A 17435-nucleotide genomic window follows, 5' to 3' on the forward strand; every position below is an offset into this window, starting at 1 on the left:
CGAGGTCGTCCGAGACGACGGCGCGCCGACCTTCTCATCATCCGCGGCCCGGCGGCGGCGACGGCAGTTTGAGCGAGGCGGCCCCCAGCGCCTGGGTTTATGCACCGGCGCGGACCCAGACCCGCTTTTGCAGGCGGTCTCGGCGCTGTTGGCTTAAGGTCTGAAAAGAAAGCACCGACCACAAAAATGGATCATCGAGCGATTTCATTTGTTCGCCTCGTGGCCGCAACAACAACAGCCAAATTGTTCCACCTCGGCAGTTTCCATCCAAATTCAGCCAACGATGCAACGTGCTTGCTTTCAGTAAGTTAGTTCAACTAGCCCGCATCACGATTAGACACTCTGAAGGAATTTTAGGTTAACTGATTCGCTCCCAAAGACGTTTTTAAACGTCTTTTCAGACTTGGTCTAGAATCGGCTGGTACTGAATGAGTTCAGAGTCTTCACAATAGAAAGCGGAATCTGGTGTCACGCTGCCCAATGGGTTGTCTCGACACGTCCTTTGGTGTGCCGTCCCGTCTTGTTTTGTCCAACCCGAACGGCGCGTTGGACTCGGCTCGTCTCGCATTGTCCCGTCCCGTCCCGTTTGGTGCGGTCTGCTCCGGTCCGAGCCGGGCGCACGGCGCCTTGAGGTCTCGGGGCGAGCTCGGGTTAGGTTTCGGCGGGCGCCCGGCAAAGTTCTCCCGAGCTGCCGTCAGTCCCCCTCCCAGACGCAGTTGCACTCTCTGAGCGGGTTACGGCGGCGCATGGCCGTCACGACGGTGATGCGGTTGGCCGACAGCCGCACCAGCTGGTCGATGAGCTCCCGGACGCAGGGGCTGGGCCACGGGTGGCCGTTCAGGTAGTCCCTCAGGATGAAAGAGCGCTCCACCAGGAGCTCCAGACGCTCCAGGTGACGAAGACGCTGCAGGCTCAAGAGGTCCTTCTCGGGCTCGCGGCGGAAGAACCTGGGGGGGGGACAGCATCAGCATCATCGATCCTGTCCCGACCTCCGTTTTCCTGTCCTACCTTGCGTTATTCGATCGTAGCCTGCCTTGCGATTTACTCGTCTGGGCTCTTCATCTTATCCTGCGCCGACCTCGCGGGCCCGCCTCGTATTTATCCTGCCCCGTCTCCACTTCCCGTCCCCCGTCTCGCATCGCGCCGGATCTTCCTGCCTGGCCTCGTCCTAGCCTACCTTCCCTCGTCCCTAACTCGTCTCGTGTCTTGACTTGTGCGCGTACGAGAGGCTGCGTCGTCCTCCGCCGATCTGCCGGATCAGATGCGCACTCACCGTATGCGCAGCGTCCGCAGTTGAGGGAACAACATGGGGATGCGTCGGCACAGGCTTCCGCTGGAGCGGTTCTGCTCAATGTCCAGGTGCTCCAGGGCCAGCACTTTGGGCGCGATGGAGTCCAAATCCTTCAGCGTGATGGCCACGCGCAGCGTCAGCCGCGTGACGCTGGCCGGGATGGTGTCGGTGTACAGCGACAGGGAGTTGCCGCCTGCCGAGAGGACGGCGTTAGAGCGGGCTACGTTGCGTCGCGCTTTGTCGCTCTTTTTTGAACTCGGGCTGTCCGCGATGCGAATCACCTCGCAATTTGCGGCCGCCGATATCCGCTCAATGGCAACGATATGACGGCAAATGGCTCGAAATCATTTCAGAAACTTTGTAAGCGGCGCGGCTGTGAAATAAGCGTCCCCCTTTCTTGTCAGCAAAGAAGCTCAAACGAGTTCTGGTGATGCGATATAACGACGCTCCCCACGCACGTTGTCAAAAACGCTTTGAGTTCATACGTTTTGGTTTTTCTTTCTCGTGTAGGAGATTTTTAAAAAAAATAGTCGGGTGGCTGTACACATGGACGGAAATGTATGAAAAGACAAAAACGAAGCTTATAGATGCTCTGAGCGTTGTTGTTTTTTAACACTACAGTACGGTACTTTTTTTCACTTCAAGTTTTGTTCAAGCGCGATTTCCGTCGGCGGGGGGCGGGGGACTCACCCACGATGCTGAGGGTCTCCAGGCGCATGAGCGGCGCCAGCCAGGACGCCAGGCGACAGTCCAGCCCGTCGCGGATGTAGCGGTAGTGCACCGCGAGCGAGCGCAGCGACGTCAAACTCCTCAGCGCGTTGTAGGGCAGGATGGTCTCGGGGTAGTCCACCAGCTCCAAACTGCTCAGGGCCGGACCCCCGTACCGAGAGCCTGAACGGGACGGACGGCCACATGGCAATTTGCCACCGATTCACGTCGGTCGCTCGGCATATGAAATGGCTTGAAAACGTTTGGCTTTGCTCGGCGTCGACCGACGGGCCCGCGCAATCGTCCGACGTCACGCCATAGCTCGCCAAGCGATCGATTTACGCGTAATAAATCACGAGCGCGGTGCTACTTGCGCGCGAGGGCCGTCAAAGTGAGATCCGAAACGGCACGAGCCGGCGATCTTCGCGGCGTTCCCGGTCGGCGGCGGTGCCGTCGTCGCTCAACCTACTCGGGCGCCGCGGGTCGGGCGGGCTGAGGTAGTCGTCGGGCAGGGGCTCCTGGGGCTCGCCCCTCATGCCCCACGAGAGGTGCGCGAGCTTGGGCAGGCCGGTCATCATGCGGTGGAAGTCGTCGCGGGGCACCGGGCGCGCCCGGTCCAGGCCGCAGCCCTCTCCCTGCTGGTGGAAGAGCAGGTAGCGCAGGTTGCCCAGGGCGGCCAAGGCGCGGACGAAGTCGGCGGCGGAGCGCAGGCGCACGTTGCACACGCTCAGGCGGGTGAGCCGGGCGCTCAGGTGCGCGGCCAGGCTCGGGCCCAGCATGGGCTCGGACCAGGCGGCGTCGCGCACGGCCAGCTCGCGCACGTCGGAGAAGCGCAGCAGGTGGTCCAGGTACTTCTGCTTGTAGACGCGGCCGCCGTTGACGAAGGCCACGGCGCTGAGCGAAGGCAGGAACTTGACCAGGCGCCGCCACTCCTTGCGGCGCAGGTGGCGCACGGCCACGCGGGTCAGCTTGCGCCGGCGCAGCGTGTCCCAGAAGCCGAAGGTGTAGCGCCGCAGGTCGGACAGCGCCACCGCCCGGCCCCGCCACAGGTAAGGGTGGTCGGCCAGCAGGCGCAGGGCTCGGCACGAGCAGCGCACCGCCTGCATGTCGGCGGGGCCCAGGAAGTTCAGCACCGACACCCACAGCTCCGGGGGCAGCGGCGGGAGCTCCGACATGGCTCCGGGGCGGCGCGGGCCGTCGGCTACGACCGCCGCATTCGCCGGCCGCTTAAGACCGCCGACGGCTGGCCTCGGCGGGCGCCGCGCTCGTCTCCTGCCGCTCGGACGTCACCGCCGTCCTTGTCATTTTTGCTTTTCTTTCTGAACGCTGGCTGTCGGACTCGGCGTTGGAAGCGAACGCTACCTACGTTACGCTACGGTCGCTTTTGTCTTCCTTCTCCCCCAGCGAGACGACGACGCGCGTCACTTCCGGCGACGCGACAGCTGCCTGCCAATCATCAGGTGGCTTTTTTTTTTCCTTCTTCTTCTTCTTCTTCCTCAGCGAGAGCGGCGGTAAGCTCAACGAACGAGCGCGTCAGCGCCCCTGGCGCCACCTGGTTAAATTGTACACCATTTTGGCTTTTCCGGTTTCGGCCTCTCGTTCTATTTCGTCGTCACGTATTTGCATTTGCTCTCGAGCCATCCCTTGAATTGTCCGGCATGTTTCACAACCATCATGTCACGTTTCCTTTTTCTTTCCCGGCTTCACATTCAGCTTGCTGGGTGCATTTGATCACTCGGGCAAAACGGCATCAACGACGTCCACGCTCGCGTTCCTCGCACGTCCTTTCACTTTGCTGCAATTTGCTTTCCGTCACTATTTTCGCAGCCTCCGCGTATGATCGCCACTGCCAAATATTCAAACGCTCTGATCGGTGCACTGAATCGCTTCTCAACACGAAATTCGGTGTCAGCTTTTCTTTCCTCTGACTGATCCGGTGACATAAAAATGTGTAATTAGTCATTCTGATAACACGAATCGGAGAATATTACTCAAAGTCTGACTTCGCATGTCCAGATTGGTTTTAATCGAACAAGAACTACGCTTCGTTCGTAGACAAGAGAAGAAAAACAAGCAAAACGGACACCGTTGTGGTCCCCGATCCCACAAACACGTGGCGCTTCATTGCAAACGTAGCCCTCGTGTTCACCTGCTGCCCGATGTGCTTTCCGGAACATACGCACTCAAGTTTTGATTGTTAGCTAGCGCGAGGTGAAAAAAACTCTTGGAGGCACCCACGCGCAGGAGAGCGAAGGAGAAACGGCAGCTTTTCGTTCGCCGCTCAAGAAACAAACCCAAGTCCGCTTTGTCTGGCAGAGGACGTTTGTCGTCACAAAAGGTTTGGTCATTTCGGCTTTTGGGGTGAAACGGCCCCGGCCCGGCGAGCGACGCCGGGCGAGAGCGAAGAAAGTCCGAGATGGCAAACTTTTTGCGAGTCGCAAACGATCAGCTTTCGCCCCCTTCTCTACGCCGCCGGCGAGAAGGTGAGGATCATCCAGCCGATGACAAAGTAGAAGAGGAAGACGGGGTAGACGGCCAGGCCCTTGCGGTTGGGCGGCTGGCTGCCGGCCAGGAAGGCGGACGAGGCGAAGGCGGACCAGCCGAAGGAGGCCGCCACCGCCGCCAGGCGCGCGGCGAAGCCCGCGCCGCCCAACTTGCCCAGCAGGACCAGGCGGCACACCGCCATGGCCGCCGTCAGCGGCAGGATGCAGTAGCCCAGCACGCACAGACTCTGGAAGAAGGAGATGGTGCCGCCCAGGAGCTTGGAGTTGAGCGTGATGACGATGGAGCCCAACCACACGATGATGAACACCTGCCGAGCACACGCGGGCGGCCGTCGTCAGCATCCCCGCGTCGGCCGGATTTGACCTAAGGGCCTAACGAGAGGCCGTCGACGTTGCGGGCCTACCTCGGCGAACTGCGGCCCCCCTTGGTCGCCGGAGCGGGGCGCCGCGCCGCCCTGGAGGAGCAGCGCCAGGGTGACGCAGAGCAGCAGCGGGCCCCACAGGTCCCAGTCCCGCAGCAGCTCCGAATTCTGCTTGGGATACAGGACGTGCACGAACTTCTTGGCCACGGCGCGCAAGTCCCTCAGGATGGTCTCCTTCACCGGCTCGTCCAGCGTCGACAGTTCGTCGTCGTCCGGCGGCGTCGCGTGCACCGGCACGGAGATGTCGCCCTCCACGGGGGTGTCCTCCGGGACGGAGACCGACGCCAGGCCGGCGAACGGGCGGCTGGCGTCCGCCATTTTGCTGCGGGCGGAAAACGCCACAGGAGCGACTGCGACTCGACTCGATTCGCTCCGCTTCGCTTCTTCGCGTCGGGTTCAACGACGCAAAATGTCAAGCGACCGATATAGAATTCCAATAGGATCCACTTGTTCTACTCTCCGACGGCTCCACGTCAGCCGGAGATTGTTTACTTCCGCGTCCCGTTGAAAGCCTTTTCTTCTTCTTTTTCCCCGTTTCATTTGATTGGCGCCACCTACCGGACTGTAATGGGAACCAGCGCGTCAACGTTGTTACGTGACCGAGCTCGAGCTGTCAAAACCAAATACATTCTGTCTTGACAAACGAATGTTGAACTAAATAAGCATAGAAACAATGATATCGGTTCGCTGCCTCCACCGATTTATTTGGCCTCCTTGTTATTCTTGTTGTGATTGGGGATGGCGCCTTTTCTGCTGCTCTTTGGAATGACCTCCCGCTTAACATTCGACGAGCCCCTCGCTGCCCATCTTTAAAACTTTTCTTGAAACTCATTTTCCTTCTTTGGCTTCTGGCACATTCTGATACTACTTTTTTTTTTTTTTTTTTAGTTTGACTATTTTTCAGCTTTCTTCGGTATCGTTTTATTTTTTTGCCGGGTCGCGGGTTCGATCCCGGTTCCGGCCTTCCCGTGTGGAGTTTGCATGTTCTCCCCGTGCCCGCGGAGGTTTTCTCCGGATAATCCGCTTTCCTCCCACATTCCCAAAACAGGCTGATTGAACACTCGAAATTGTCCCTCGGTGCGAGTGCGAGCGCGAGCGCGGATGGTCGTTGGTCCGTGCGATTGGCCGAAGTCAGCCGGGATCGGAGGACGGATGGATGTTTGTTACTGGATGGATTCTTTTTGCTCCATGCACAGCACTTTATAGACAGCGGCGGTGGTTTCAAAGGGCTCGAGAAATACACGAGTTGAGAATGATTACTATTCGTGCTTACCAACCAGTGTTCCTGCGCATTACTGCCACCTAGCGAATTGGAGGAGTGGCAGCCAGTGCCAAAGTCAAATCCGGGAGCAAATCAATTCGATATCTATGCAAAACGTCTCCAATGGAAAGTGAATAATTCAAGACTCGCGTGAGAAGCTCATCAAACCACAAAGACGATATAGATATATATTTTTCCCCCCGAAAAACACGATTGACACACTTGCGGGGATGATGCGGTTCACGTCATGGATGCATATTCACTCAAAGGGGAGAATATACGCAAATAACTTTACAGTATGCCATTTTTTTTTTTAAATGGGGATTTTTGTCGTTAAGTACATAAAAATGAACCTTCAAAGTGCATTTATATCCCGAGGTAGAAAAGCAATTCCATGAAAGTCGGGACGCTGTGTTGAACATAATTTGCAAAGAAAGTCCATTCATTGAGTACATCACAAAGACAAGATATTGAACTTTCAAGCGTATAAACTTGATTGTTTTTAGAAAATAAACATGAACCGAGTAGGCGTGAAGGTCGTAGCCACGGTGGCGGTCGAGCGCCGGTAAGACGGCGCCATTTTCAAGCGCGCATCCGACGACATCGGGGTCCGGAGAAACTCTCATTCGGATTCATTTTCGTCAGAACACGTGGCTGCTACCGACTTTCAAAACCAAAAAAAAAAAAAAAAACAGGATTCTCGGGGGTTGCGTCCGGAGCAAAGCCGGCGTCAGGCGTCCAGCAGGACGTGCCACCTGCACACTTGAGTCCCACGCGCCTCCTTCATGTCCCTCCAGTGGAGGCGCTCCTCCTCGCCGCTGCTGTTCTGGCCCAGGGCCGCCCAGCCGATCATCTCCTTGCGCTTGAGGCTGCGCCGGCCGTACACGGAGGCCATGAGCGTGACGTCCGACAGCTGGAAGAGGGCCACCTGGAAGACGAAGGTCTCCTTGTACACCGGGTTGGGCTGAGCGCGCCGCAGCGACGTCTTGCAGCGGGAGATCTCCCGCCCCACCGAGTTGAGCAGCGTCAGCCGGGCGAACGTGTCTGAGGCGGCGGCGGGCGAGGGGAACCGCGTCGGAGACCGGGCCGCCGAAGGACATGGGGGGAAAAGGACAGGCGACGTGACGACGGGCGCCACGAAGAACGCCGGCGCCGGGCACGGCCCGATGGTCGGCTCTGACGGTGTGATGACCGAGTTTGAGAAGCGAGTACCCGGGGGTTTGCTGGCGGCCGTGTTGCGGAAGCGGCTCCCCTTGACGATCTCCACCGACATCCTCCCGGTGGCGGCGCTGTAGGACAGGCCCATCAGGAGCTCGGGGGGGGCGGCGCCGCCGCGCGCCAGCGAGGACACGCCGTCGCCGGCCAGGCCGGGCTCCGAGTGGTCCGCGCTCTGGCGAGAACAAACGTCAGGAGCCCGCCGGAACGCCGACAATGCGGAGCAAAGGCGGCGAGAAGCGGCCGGCGCCGGCTACCTTGATGTCGCCGCCGCCGGGCGCCAGCGCCAGAAGCACGTCGACGGATCCTCCGGCCCGGTCCACGCCGGCCAGGGGCAGAACCTTCTCGCCCATCATCCGGCGCCGGGACATCCTGCCCTCCAGGGCGTACATGCGGAAGCGCAGCGCCGACGCCGCCAGCCGGGAGGCCTCCACGCGCGTCAGGGCGAAGGTCTGGCCGAAGGCGAGCGGCGCCGCCGCCGCCGCCGGCCCGCCGTCGGGACCCGGGCCCGGCCGCCTGAGCGAAGTCTTGTGTTTCTGCTTCTTGGCCGGCAGGAGGACCACGTGCACCTGCCAGGCGTCCGCCCCGCTGCGCCGCCGGTCGGGAAGATCTCGCGCCGACACCACGGTGACCAGGAGCTTCTCGCCGGACGCCCGGTACTGCAGGGAGACCAGCAGGTCGCAGCACTTGGAGACGGGGCGCCGAGCCAGCGGGCCGCTCGGCGGCGGGGGGGCGGCGTCGCTGGGGCGGGGCTCCTGGATCGGAGACAAAAACGGGAGGGAGGGCGGCGACGTTCTTCTTGGCTGGGCCTCGACACCGTGCGGCCTTGCGTGATCTGTTGCCTTGGCTGAGTGCTTTGGGCTGCTCGCGCTCTTGTGTCCATTGATTGGACTATTAAAGTTGGATTGAGATTTAGTATTTTTTCTGATGAATTGAGTTTTGCCATCTTAGACTGTGGGGGGGGTCTGATTTCGAAAATAGAAACGTCTGACACGTACGGCAACAATATGGGCCCAGCCGAGCAGAAGACGGGATCGTTTCCCAATTGAGGAAATCGAGGCGGAAGCACGCAGTACCTGAGGCGTCCACGCGGGGGAGCCCTCGGCATTTGGCCGGCGCCCCGCCTCCAGGTCCTCCGAGGCGACGCCCGTGATTGGCGGAAGGCCGGCGGAGGGGGCGGGACTCTCTTGCGGGACGACCCCCGAATGCCCCTCCGGCGCCTCCTCCGGCTCATTACGGAGATCGCGTCGACTGGTCGCCTCCGTGACTGCCGGCGGGAAATCGTCTGGAAGCAGATTTTCACCTCTTTGTTGATGAGGCCATTTAGCTCAGTTACGTACCCCCCCCCCCCCCACACCCCGGCTCGGCTAGAGGAAGATCTACGGCCATGGAGTCGGCGGCCCATCGTTACAGACGGCATCGTCACATGGCAATCACGGTTATTTGATGACAGCGGTCAGCGGAAGGGTTTGCCCCAATTTATTTACATTTTTTTGGGAGGTGGGGTGTCACACTTAAATGACAAAATGAAGACTTTGGAGTGGCCTCGTCAAAGTCCTGATCTGAATCCGATGTAGATGCTGCGGCATGGCGCTTCCTGCTGGAAAACTGCTCAATGTGGCTGAATGAGAACAATTGCGCAAAGAGGAGCGGGCCCAAACTCAACCGGCGGCGTGCGAAATGTGATGGCGAACGCTTGATTGCGGTTGTTGCTGCTGAGGGTGGCCCAAGCGGTTTCGAGGGCAAAGCACCGCATACGCGCCCAGACGTGGACCGGCGACCGGTCCGCAGCTCGTTCGGTCGCAGGCGTACCTTCGCGGTGGGACGGGCGGGCGCCGGCAAGCTCGTGGCGGCGGCGTCCGCCGGCGCCTCCGGGCGGCTGCTCCCCGCGCAAACTTTGCGCCCGTGACACCGAGATCTCGAACTGCTTCATCACCTGGTTGTCGCTGTCCGAGGACGATCGGCCGCCGTCGTCCTCCGCGCCGCGGCTCCTGACTGGACGCGCACAAAACACGCGAGAAAAATGAGGACGCGACGGACCGGCCGTCAATCCGCTTCCGATCCGGTACCCGGAGGGACGTCCCGTCCCTTTCAAACGTTTGGCGAGCCTTCGGTGGCTGAGAGCGTCGCCGCCAAACACGAAGTCTTGTTTGTTTAAGCGGCTCATGAGCTAACGGCTCGCGTCTTGTTTGAGGTGCGACCGGACCGGCGTGTTTGCTTCCAACTCTCGGTTGACTTTTTCAACGTATTCGGGGCGGCTGCGGCCCGGGCGTGACCACGCCCACTTTTCCACGGCAACGCAGGAGCTTCAAAAGGGGCGAAAACTTCCTTTCGATTTTCACCAAAGGGCACGTCGGCGCCGCGGGTCCGAGTGCACAATCGGGATCCGGGACCAGATACCGTGTTGGGCACGACGTATGAATGGCCACCTCGGGCCGTCCGGTGCGGCGCCCCCAAAGTGCCCCGCGCGAGTCAATGGGGGTCAGCGCGTGGGGGCGCACCCGGTAATCATCCGGTCTCTCTCGAGTTGCCGGGCGAGGCACGAAGAGCGACAAGCATCGCGGAAGCGAAACGACGGCTACTATGTGGACGCGCGAAGGGGTCGTTCGTCTCACCGAGGCCCCGCCGGAGCCCCGGCGACCGCTCGTTCCGGGAGCGCCGGCTCTGCTCCAGACACGGAGCTCCGCCCACTCTGGAGAAGCACAGCATCTTGTTGATGAAGAGGAAGACCAGCGCCAGGGCGGCGATGAACACGCCCACCGCCGACAGGAAGCCCACCGCCTCCGCCGTGACTGCTCGCGGGAGGAAGAGGGGGCACACAAGGACGCACTGATCAGACCGCACCAACAGACAACCTACACACAAACGCCACCACGACAACAGCAACAACAAACGCTCGGTAAGTGTCGAAAAACTTTTTCAGCTCGGAAAACAAGTCCGGGTCGCGAAAACCGGAAAACAAGAAGAAGAAGAAGAAGGAAAAAAACAACAACTGAAGACTTGAAATGTCAGCGCGGCCGGCGGCAAATGTTGCCGGACGATTGCGATGAAAACTCAACTTGAAAGGACAGCAAAAAAGTCCATGAGCACGAAGGTGAAATCGGAACCTCGGCAAATCGCGAGCCACGTGAACAAACGCCAGTGGCGCACACGCTGGCCACTCGGGGGCAGTGCAGTGCCACGCTCGCGCGGCTTCCGCACCTTGAATGAGAACCCAAGAAAGTCGTGCGAAAACGACTTTTGACGGATTGCGCGGCGTTGGGGCCTTTGAGGCACGTTCGCTTGCCCGCGCCGGCGAATGTTCGTTATTTGAAGGGTTCTCACTCCCGACGTGGGCGCCATTTCACCCGTTGCGTGTCAAAGGGATTTCACAGCGACTTTGGCGTTGGCGAGGTTTCGAAAAACGATTCTCGCCTTGGCAAAAAGTCCCCAGCGACCTACTTGTGAAATCTGAAGACGTGGTGGAATTGGGCGCCGCCCTCATGTCTCCTCGCTCTTCCTCTTCTCGACCTTTTTGTCCTCCACCTCCTTCTTCACGAGTCGGGGCCGCGTTCTCCAATTCCTTCTCTTCCGTCTGCTGCTGGCAACTTTCCCCTTCCTGGTCTTCGCTAAGTTCTCCTCCTTTCCCTCAACTTCTTCCTTGCGGACTTTCGCTCCAGCGGTCGACTTCTGCCGCCGCGGCCGGCGTGGGCTCCTTCTCCTCTTCTCCGGCCGCTCATCTGACGTCTGCCGCACGGCCGGGCTTCCCGCGCGGCCGAGGGGGAGGGTGTGGCCGGCGGGCGCCCGTACGTCACTCGCCGCGCGCACGCGCGGCCTGCGGCGAGTGAGCAAACGGGAGCCAAGGAGGACTTGAAACGAGTAAACGCAGAACAAACAGGAGCGCGCCCAAAGCCTTTTCCTATGGGCCCAACAGGAAGCGGCTCCGGAAAGAGCCAATCAGGCGGCGGAGGAGGAAGCCGAGGAGGTGCCACCGAACGGTAGGACGGAGGATGGCAAGTTTTTTTTTGTTGAAAAAGGACAGATTAAGTCGAGAACGGAAGCGGCTTTTCTTTTCGTCCGTCCCTTTCATCGGCCCTAAGCGGCTGAAGTCTGTGGTGTCGGGGGGCAACGTAACAAGGCCGCGGTGGAGCCAAACGCTGCATTTGCCTCACGGAGTATTTTCAGAGCACCGCTGCCACCTTGTGTACAGTCACAGAACATCGCAAAGTGCCTGCGGACGCCCATTTCACCAACGAGCAATCCAGCCGCTAAAGAAAGTCGGCTGTGCGGTGCGTCGCCGGACTCAAGAAGGCGGGCTCTGTATACGTCGCTTCGACAAGACGAGACGACGCTTTTTTTCTGAACACAAACGGGGACGCAAGCGCTACACGCAGGCAAGACAGTCGCTATCGTCACGGGGACATTTGCTTTATCCACCGCAAAGAACAGCTCATATGACTGCGGCATCGCACGTCACTTGGAGTCGTCGTCGTCGCGCAATTGTTTTTCTCGGCGTGGTCTTTATCGTGCTTCTTGCGGAGCGGCCGGGGGACATGCGAAACATGGTCGAAAACGCTCCGGCGGACGATCGCATTCCTCAAACGGCAGCACGCGCTGGCCATTTTCTTCCATTTTGAGTTGGGAAACCAATCGCATCGCTGCGTGCGGCGTTACCAAAAATGAACGGTCGCACAGATTGCACGGAGAACGTGGAATTGAAAAGATGAGTCTCCCAGCAATCACAAAACACGTGTCTGTCGAGTTGATATCTTTTTGGGTTCTCTCTTTGTGCCATTGTTGGCAGCCAAAAGAACTTGGGATTCTCGCCGTTTGGACCGATGCAATCTCTCACGTCGGCGCGAAAAACGAGATAAAACCAAAAGTCATGACAGCAAAACCCAACATCTGCATCATGTCTGGTTGGTGCTTGGCGTTTGAGGGGGATGGGGGGGCATGTCAGTCGCCTCGCGGTCAGAGGCGCTCTTCGGAGAATACGAAGCCTCCAAACAATCAAACGCTCAAGCAGGTGCGCGTCACCGTCGCGGCCGTCAAGAGGCCCGGTGGAGACGAGCGGCTCCTTCCCGACGCGCGCGGCTCACAAGCGCCCGCTGCTTGGCGGCTGGCTACTTACTGTCGGGGGCCATGGCTGCGACTCCGGTCTCCCCGGGTCAGACTCCTCGGGAGAGAAGCGACATCCGGGACTTTGCAGCGCGGGCCGCACACCCGGAAGTGTCGAGCAACCGCGACGCCTTCACGGGCGCTGGAAAAGGACAGCTTCCCAGCCTTCGCCTGAGAAGTCCGAACAGCCGCTGCTTCGAGCGCCGCAGCCCCTTCCCCCCCCCAAAAAAGCTCGCAGTGTGATACGGTATCACAATACATGTGAAACAGAGCGCGATAACGCTGTAACCTAAGTTCAATTTGCTGTTTGTCGCCGTGTTTCAAGTCTCCGTGTTTTCCACAATGACAAGTGACGTTGAACATGGTTCGCAATGCAAGTTGCAAATAAAGTGACTTTGTGACGGTGTGGCGGGAGTGGTTGTGGCCCGCGACCGACTGGCGTTCGGGGTGTAGTCCGCCTTCGGCCCAAAGTCGACTAGGACAGGCGAGGACGGACCGCCTGGAGCCGCCTTCTCCACATCACCCGGGCCCCCGGCCGCGGGTGGAAAAACCAAGAGGTGCTCTCAACGTCGGGGCGCATCATCAGGCCATCTGAAAACGAAACGAGGAGCTCGCTCCCGCAATGGATCAGGCCCTAATGGGGGCCTTTACATGCTCATCTTTTGCTCTGTTGGGTTTTGTCCAGTGGCCTTTTAATGCACAAGAAAAACGATAAAACAATGGCTGCGGGTCAAGGAATCATTCAAATGCTTGGAACTTGCTGTCGGAGAGAAAAGCAGAACACGGAGGCCGATTTTCATCCCGAAGCGCGGCCGCGCGCCTTCGACGACGTCGCTCGACGTGCTTCAAAGGTGACGGCAGAGCCCCCCAAACGGCATTCAAACACGGGCCGGGCGGCAAAGTCACTCTCCCGCCCGCTCGTCTTTTGGGGCTGAAAAGACAAGCGCCGTGCGTCAGAGGACGCCAAGGCGAGGGCGACGGAGACGGCGGCGATACCTTGACGGCCGCCGCGATCCAGCGCGGTCAGATGATGGATGCGAGTGGACGTGGCGGCTTCTTTGCTCATGTCACCTGATGGGACGGACGAGCGAGACGGAGCGTCCTCAGCGACAAAGCCTCGAGCGCGCGCGATCGTTCGCCAGAGAGCGGCACCCCCGAGGTCGCGCGCGCTCGGCCAGATACGGCCCTTCACCGACTTTGTAAAAAAGCTCTTTGGGCGGCCACCGCGCGATTGCATTTTGTACATCAGATGGAGTGTGGCATTTAGTGATTGATTGGTTGGGGGCGGGGCTTACCTACGATGCAAACATTCTCGGCGGTCCTCGCTTTCAGCGATGCTTTGCCGGACTTGCTGCGTACTTTTGAGAGGGCGGGGCCCGACTCCTCGCCGGCGTTCACTTCCACCCGCCGATGGCGGCGAGACTTGCACGTCTCCCCGCGCAAAGACAACGGCAGCCATTATTCAAACGCAGCAACTTGAAAACGCCAAAAAGGGGACGTCGCGGTCTGGATCGGGGCCGGGGCCCGACCCCGACGCTTTTGGGGAGTTTGGCCACGTGAGCTTCGGACTCAAGTTACCGGCGGAACACGATTTGCGCACGACAAATCCCATTTGTTCTTGGGACGACTTCGAAATCAAAGACGAGGACGCTTTGACCACGAAGGCCGTGACATACCTCGGCGGCTTGACCGTACGCTTTGGACTTGATGGACGACAGCAGCCGAGCTCTCGCGGAACTCTGAACACATCGACGACACAAAAGTCAAGGAACGGCAAGAGAGCGCGGCGCCGCCCCCGGATCCGAGCGACCCCACGTTTCCAGACGCCGGCCGTCAACGGCGCTCGCCCGAAGGAAGCCTCGGTGAGCCGCGCTCGCTAAAGTACGCGCGACAGAAAGCTTTTGGTTTTGGCCGAAACGCTTCAGCCAGGAGCGCCGTTGACTTTCGTTTGCTCCACCGTCGGGTCGCTCGTATCCGAGGGCGCCGGCGCCGTCTAGTCAACAAACATCAGGTCGCCCACCTCCGCGCGTGAAGACGTTCCCTCGCCGTCGCCCTCGTCCTCGTCGCTCTCTTCCTGACAAAAACCCCAGCGACGAATTAGGGCGCGGCGCGTGACAAAGGACGGACGCGTCCCGTCCTCCGCGCGGCGGTCGGGACAACCTGTCGCTTGCTCTTCTGCCAGCCGTGGAAAGTCACGACGTGCCCTCGAAGCCGCGCCGGCAGGTTGCGGCGGATCAGGGCGACGCCCAGGCGCTCCCGCTGCGCTTCCGAGAAGACGGACGACTTGAGCTTGCCGTACAGGTGGTGGATGTTGGACAGCTCCTGAGAGCGGAGCGGAGCGGAGCAGCGGCGACGTCACGCCAAAAGCGGGCAGGGCGGGCCGGCGTCGGCGCGCCGCTCACCTCCGTGGCGTCTCGGCCGACGAGCTCCTGGGGGCCGCGCGCCCTCGCCACGAAGCGCTTGCACAGCCGAGAACGAGCCTCCTCCTTGCTCCTCTTGAACGTCAGCTGCGAGCGCAAAGAGCAAACGCAAACTTGAAGAGCCACCGAGCGGCCCGCTCGGCTTTCGGTCGAGGGGAGGACGGAAAAAAAACAGCATCGCTTTTGGTCGCGTCTCCCGAATGGCGGTCCTTTTCCCCGTTCATAAGTGGACGTTGTCAACGCTGGGCTTGCGAAGCCCTTTGAGAGAAAGCGATTGAATTTGACTCGACTCGAAAAGGCCCAGTGAGAATTCAACACAAGATGGCGCCGGATGACGGACGGCAACGCTCCACTTTGGAGTCCGCCGATCCTCCATCGAGCGTCTCCAGTTGGCCCGAAACGCCGCCGCTCGCCTCTCGACCGCTCCTCGGAAGAGGGAGCGCGTCACTCCTACTCTGGCTCAATTTTGAGTTCTTTTGAAGGTTCTCTGATTCGTTTTCACATCTTGAAATGCCCCCCCCCCCCCCCCCCGGTGCCTCGGGTTTGCGGACTTTGGAAGCGCTCTCTTGAGTCGCGCTCACCAATGCCGGCATGGCGGTGAAGTGGAAGGCTTTGCGGAAGAGCAGCTGACGCAGGAGGAAGACGGCGTCCAGATGCTGAGCTCCCACGGCGTCCTTCTCAAAGGCCAGGACGTCCTCCCAGTCCTTCAGCGCCATGCGGATCTGAAACATTCAGAAATAACCCCCCCCCCCCCCGGGTTTTCCACCTCAAGTGTGTATATGGTCCAAAAGGACAATTTGTTATTTTCACGTCAGTGTTAGTTCAAGGTCGTTGGCGACCGTGGCACCATGAATTCCTCGTAAAAAGTGGCCTAACTGGTCTTGGAGTCACTTGAGGAAGGCCACGGCGATCAAGATTTAGGCCTCGCGCACGTCTGTCTCTTCGTATTGCTCATTGTGCCTGCTCCTGAGAGAGCTGCTCAATTTTGGGGGCGACCTCCCCGTCGTCCGTCTCTGAATATCAATCACATTGGCGGCGATGGGAAAGCGCCAAACTCTTGCGAGGAAAAGGCAAAATGAGCTTCTAGCCATTCGCCGCAGGCATGTTGCGCACGTGAGCCGGGTCGGGCCGCGTGCCGCCGAAGCTCACCGGGACGCGCGGCGAGGCCGTCTGGCAGTGGTAGAGGCCGTGGAGCAGGTAAAGTCCTCCCGCTCGGATCTGGAAGCTGAACGGGGGAAGGAAGTAGACGGCGGCTGCGTCCAACGCCGCCCGGCTGAAGGCTCGCTTCTCGCGACCTGCGGTGCCGCTGAAACGCCACTTGATCAATGAATTGGCCTCAACAACATCAAACCCCAAAACAGGAGCCCATTTCAATATTGACGGTCCAGAAATTGATTCTGATTCGGGTCCCGGTAAAATCTGTCCAAATACGTCCAGTATTGTATTCCGAAGTGAAAGCAAACGCTTGCAAATGTCTTCCAGTGAAAAAACACGATGATAGTCAGAGGACGAATCGGGGTAGATTTACCGGTGAGAGGTCGAAATCGGACGAGTTGGACAAAATGCGGTTTTGAAACGATTGAGCGGTTCTCAAAACATTTGTCCATTAACTTGATTGGAGATGAGCGAGTAGCAATACCGCATCGCTATCAGAGTGAACAAATGTTGCTGAACGCCCGGACGACGTTTGGACGCAAGATGACCCTTCCGTGTGCTTTTAAGAGTGAACTTACAAACATATATGTCCAAACTTCATTTCCCTCCAGATTTTGGAGAAAACTTCAAAGCGAACCGAGTCCGTTTGTTGGAAGCGAGCGAGCAGCTCTTCGCAATCCGAGCGAACTTGTTGGTTCCGCGACGATTTCGTCTTCATATTGCAACTAAAAAAAAGTCACCCTACGTAACTATGTCCTCGAGGGCGGATTCTTTTCTTGATCCTTCATTAAGATCGCTTGTTTCTTTGCGGCTCTCTGCGACGTTGACTAAACGACACGCGCCAGGGCGTCCCTTTTCTATGACGTCACCGGCAGGATGCGCGGAGTCGTTCGCGGCGCTCGGAAAACGCAGCTTCCCTCGATGCGAGCGCCTTTGCCCCGACGTCAACGCTTCCGCGCAAATAACAATCAATCACGCGACACAATTTGAGCCGGGTCGGATTCGTTTCTTGAAGGACGACGGAGAAATCTCAAGTCAAGTGCAACTTTATGTTGAAAATTCATCCATCTCAACCAGACAAGACGTTGTTACCGGGTAAAAATCCGACTCGTTGTGCCTAATGGCAGATTTCTTCAGAACCGCCGAGCAATCTTCAACTCCTCTTTTTTGCCTCTGCGCCTTAGTAAGTGAGGTAGAGTACCTGAAACTCATTGCTTGAGGTCATGTCCCGCGAGACGGAGATACGTGGCAGAGATTTGCAAACGGATCCAGCGCCGCGGGCACAGCCGCTCCCCGCTTCTCGGCGCGTTGCAGGGTCACTCTGCGGGGGTGATAAAGAACATGCGCGCCTGCGGCTGCGGT

At 59.2% G+C, this 17435-nt stretch overlaps 4 protein-coding genes across 9 annotated transcripts; all 4 read right to left on the reverse strand.

Annotated features, from left to right (window-relative positions):
* Positions 1-187: 187 nt before the first annotated feature.
* Positions 188-3442, reverse strand: LOC147195576 (uncharacterized). Its single transcript, XM_086126647.1, has 4 exons — positions 2469-3442; positions 1982-2182; positions 1274-1484; positions 188-947 (listed from the first exon to the last, which is right to left on the reverse strand). Exons 1-4 carry the CDS (start codon positions 3172-3174, stop codon positions 695-697), a joined length of 1371 nt encoding a protein of 456 aa, XP_085982773.1. The 5' UTR covers positions 3175-3442; the 3' UTR covers positions 188-694.
* An 874-nt stretch (positions 3443-4316) lies between these two features.
* yipf6 (Yip1 domain family, member 6) lies at positions 4317-5450 on the reverse strand. Its single transcript, XM_086126649.1, has 2 exons — positions 4908-5450; positions 4317-4811 (listed from the first exon to the last, which is right to left on the reverse strand). The coding sequence occupies exons 1-2, from the start codon at positions 5241-5243 to the stop codon at positions 4464-4466; spliced, it is 684 nt and encodes a 227-aa protein (XP_085982775.1). The 5' UTR covers positions 5244-5450; the 3' UTR covers positions 4317-4463.
* Positions 5451-6360: 910 nt separating this feature from the next.
* On the reverse strand, positions 6361-13025 carry syt16 (synaptotagmin XVI). 5 transcript variants are annotated; one of them, XM_086126968.1, is made up of 7 exons: positions 12512-13025; positions 10017-10193; positions 9214-9396; positions 8478-8686; positions 7659-8156; positions 7399-7576; positions 6361-7230 (listed from the first exon to the last, which is right to left on the reverse strand). In XM_086126968.1, the coding sequence occupies exons 1-7, from the start codon at positions 12522-12524 to the stop codon at positions 6917-6919; spliced, it is 1572 nt and encodes a 523-aa protein (XP_085983094.1). In that variant the 5' UTR covers positions 12525-13025; the 3' UTR covers positions 6361-6916. The 5 variants fall into 5 exon arrangements, with proteins under 5 accessions (XP_085983094.1, XP_085983092.1, XP_085983093.1 ...); XM_086126966.1 differs by having other exon boundaries at positions 10017-10256; XM_086126967.1 differs by lacking the exon at positions 12512-13025 and adding an exon at positions 10843-12502.
* Positions 13026-13168: 143 nt separating this feature from the next.
* snapc1b (small nuclear RNA activating complex, polypeptide 1b) lies at positions 13169-16944 on the reverse strand. Of its 2 annotated transcripts, XM_086126971.1 has the most exons (10): positions 16652-16944; positions 16068-16224; positions 15500-15640; positions 14901-15005; positions 14659-14820; positions 14519-14572; positions 14175-14237; positions 13794-13929; positions 13495-13569; positions 13169-13429 (listed from the first exon to the last, which is right to left on the reverse strand). In XM_086126971.1, exons 1-10 carry the CDS (start codon positions 16789-16791, stop codon positions 13401-13403), a joined length of 1062 nt encoding a protein of 353 aa, XP_085983097.1. In that variant the 5' UTR covers positions 16792-16944; the 3' UTR covers positions 13169-13400. The 2 variants fall into 2 exon arrangements, 1 of the variants encoding a protein (XP_085983097.1); XR_015102648.1 differs by lacking the exon at positions 13169-13429 and having other exon boundaries at positions 14519-14568.
* Positions 16945-17435: the final 491 nt, after the last annotated feature.

Source organism: Hippocampus guttulatus, chromosome 13, assembly GCF_054856545.1.
Source record: "Hippocampus guttulatus isolate MCC_2025c chromosome 13, RoL_Hgut_1.0, whole genome shotgun sequence".
Lineage (NCBI taxonomy): Eukaryota > Metazoa > Chordata > Actinopteri > Syngnathiformes > Syngnathidae > Hippocampus > Hippocampus guttulatus.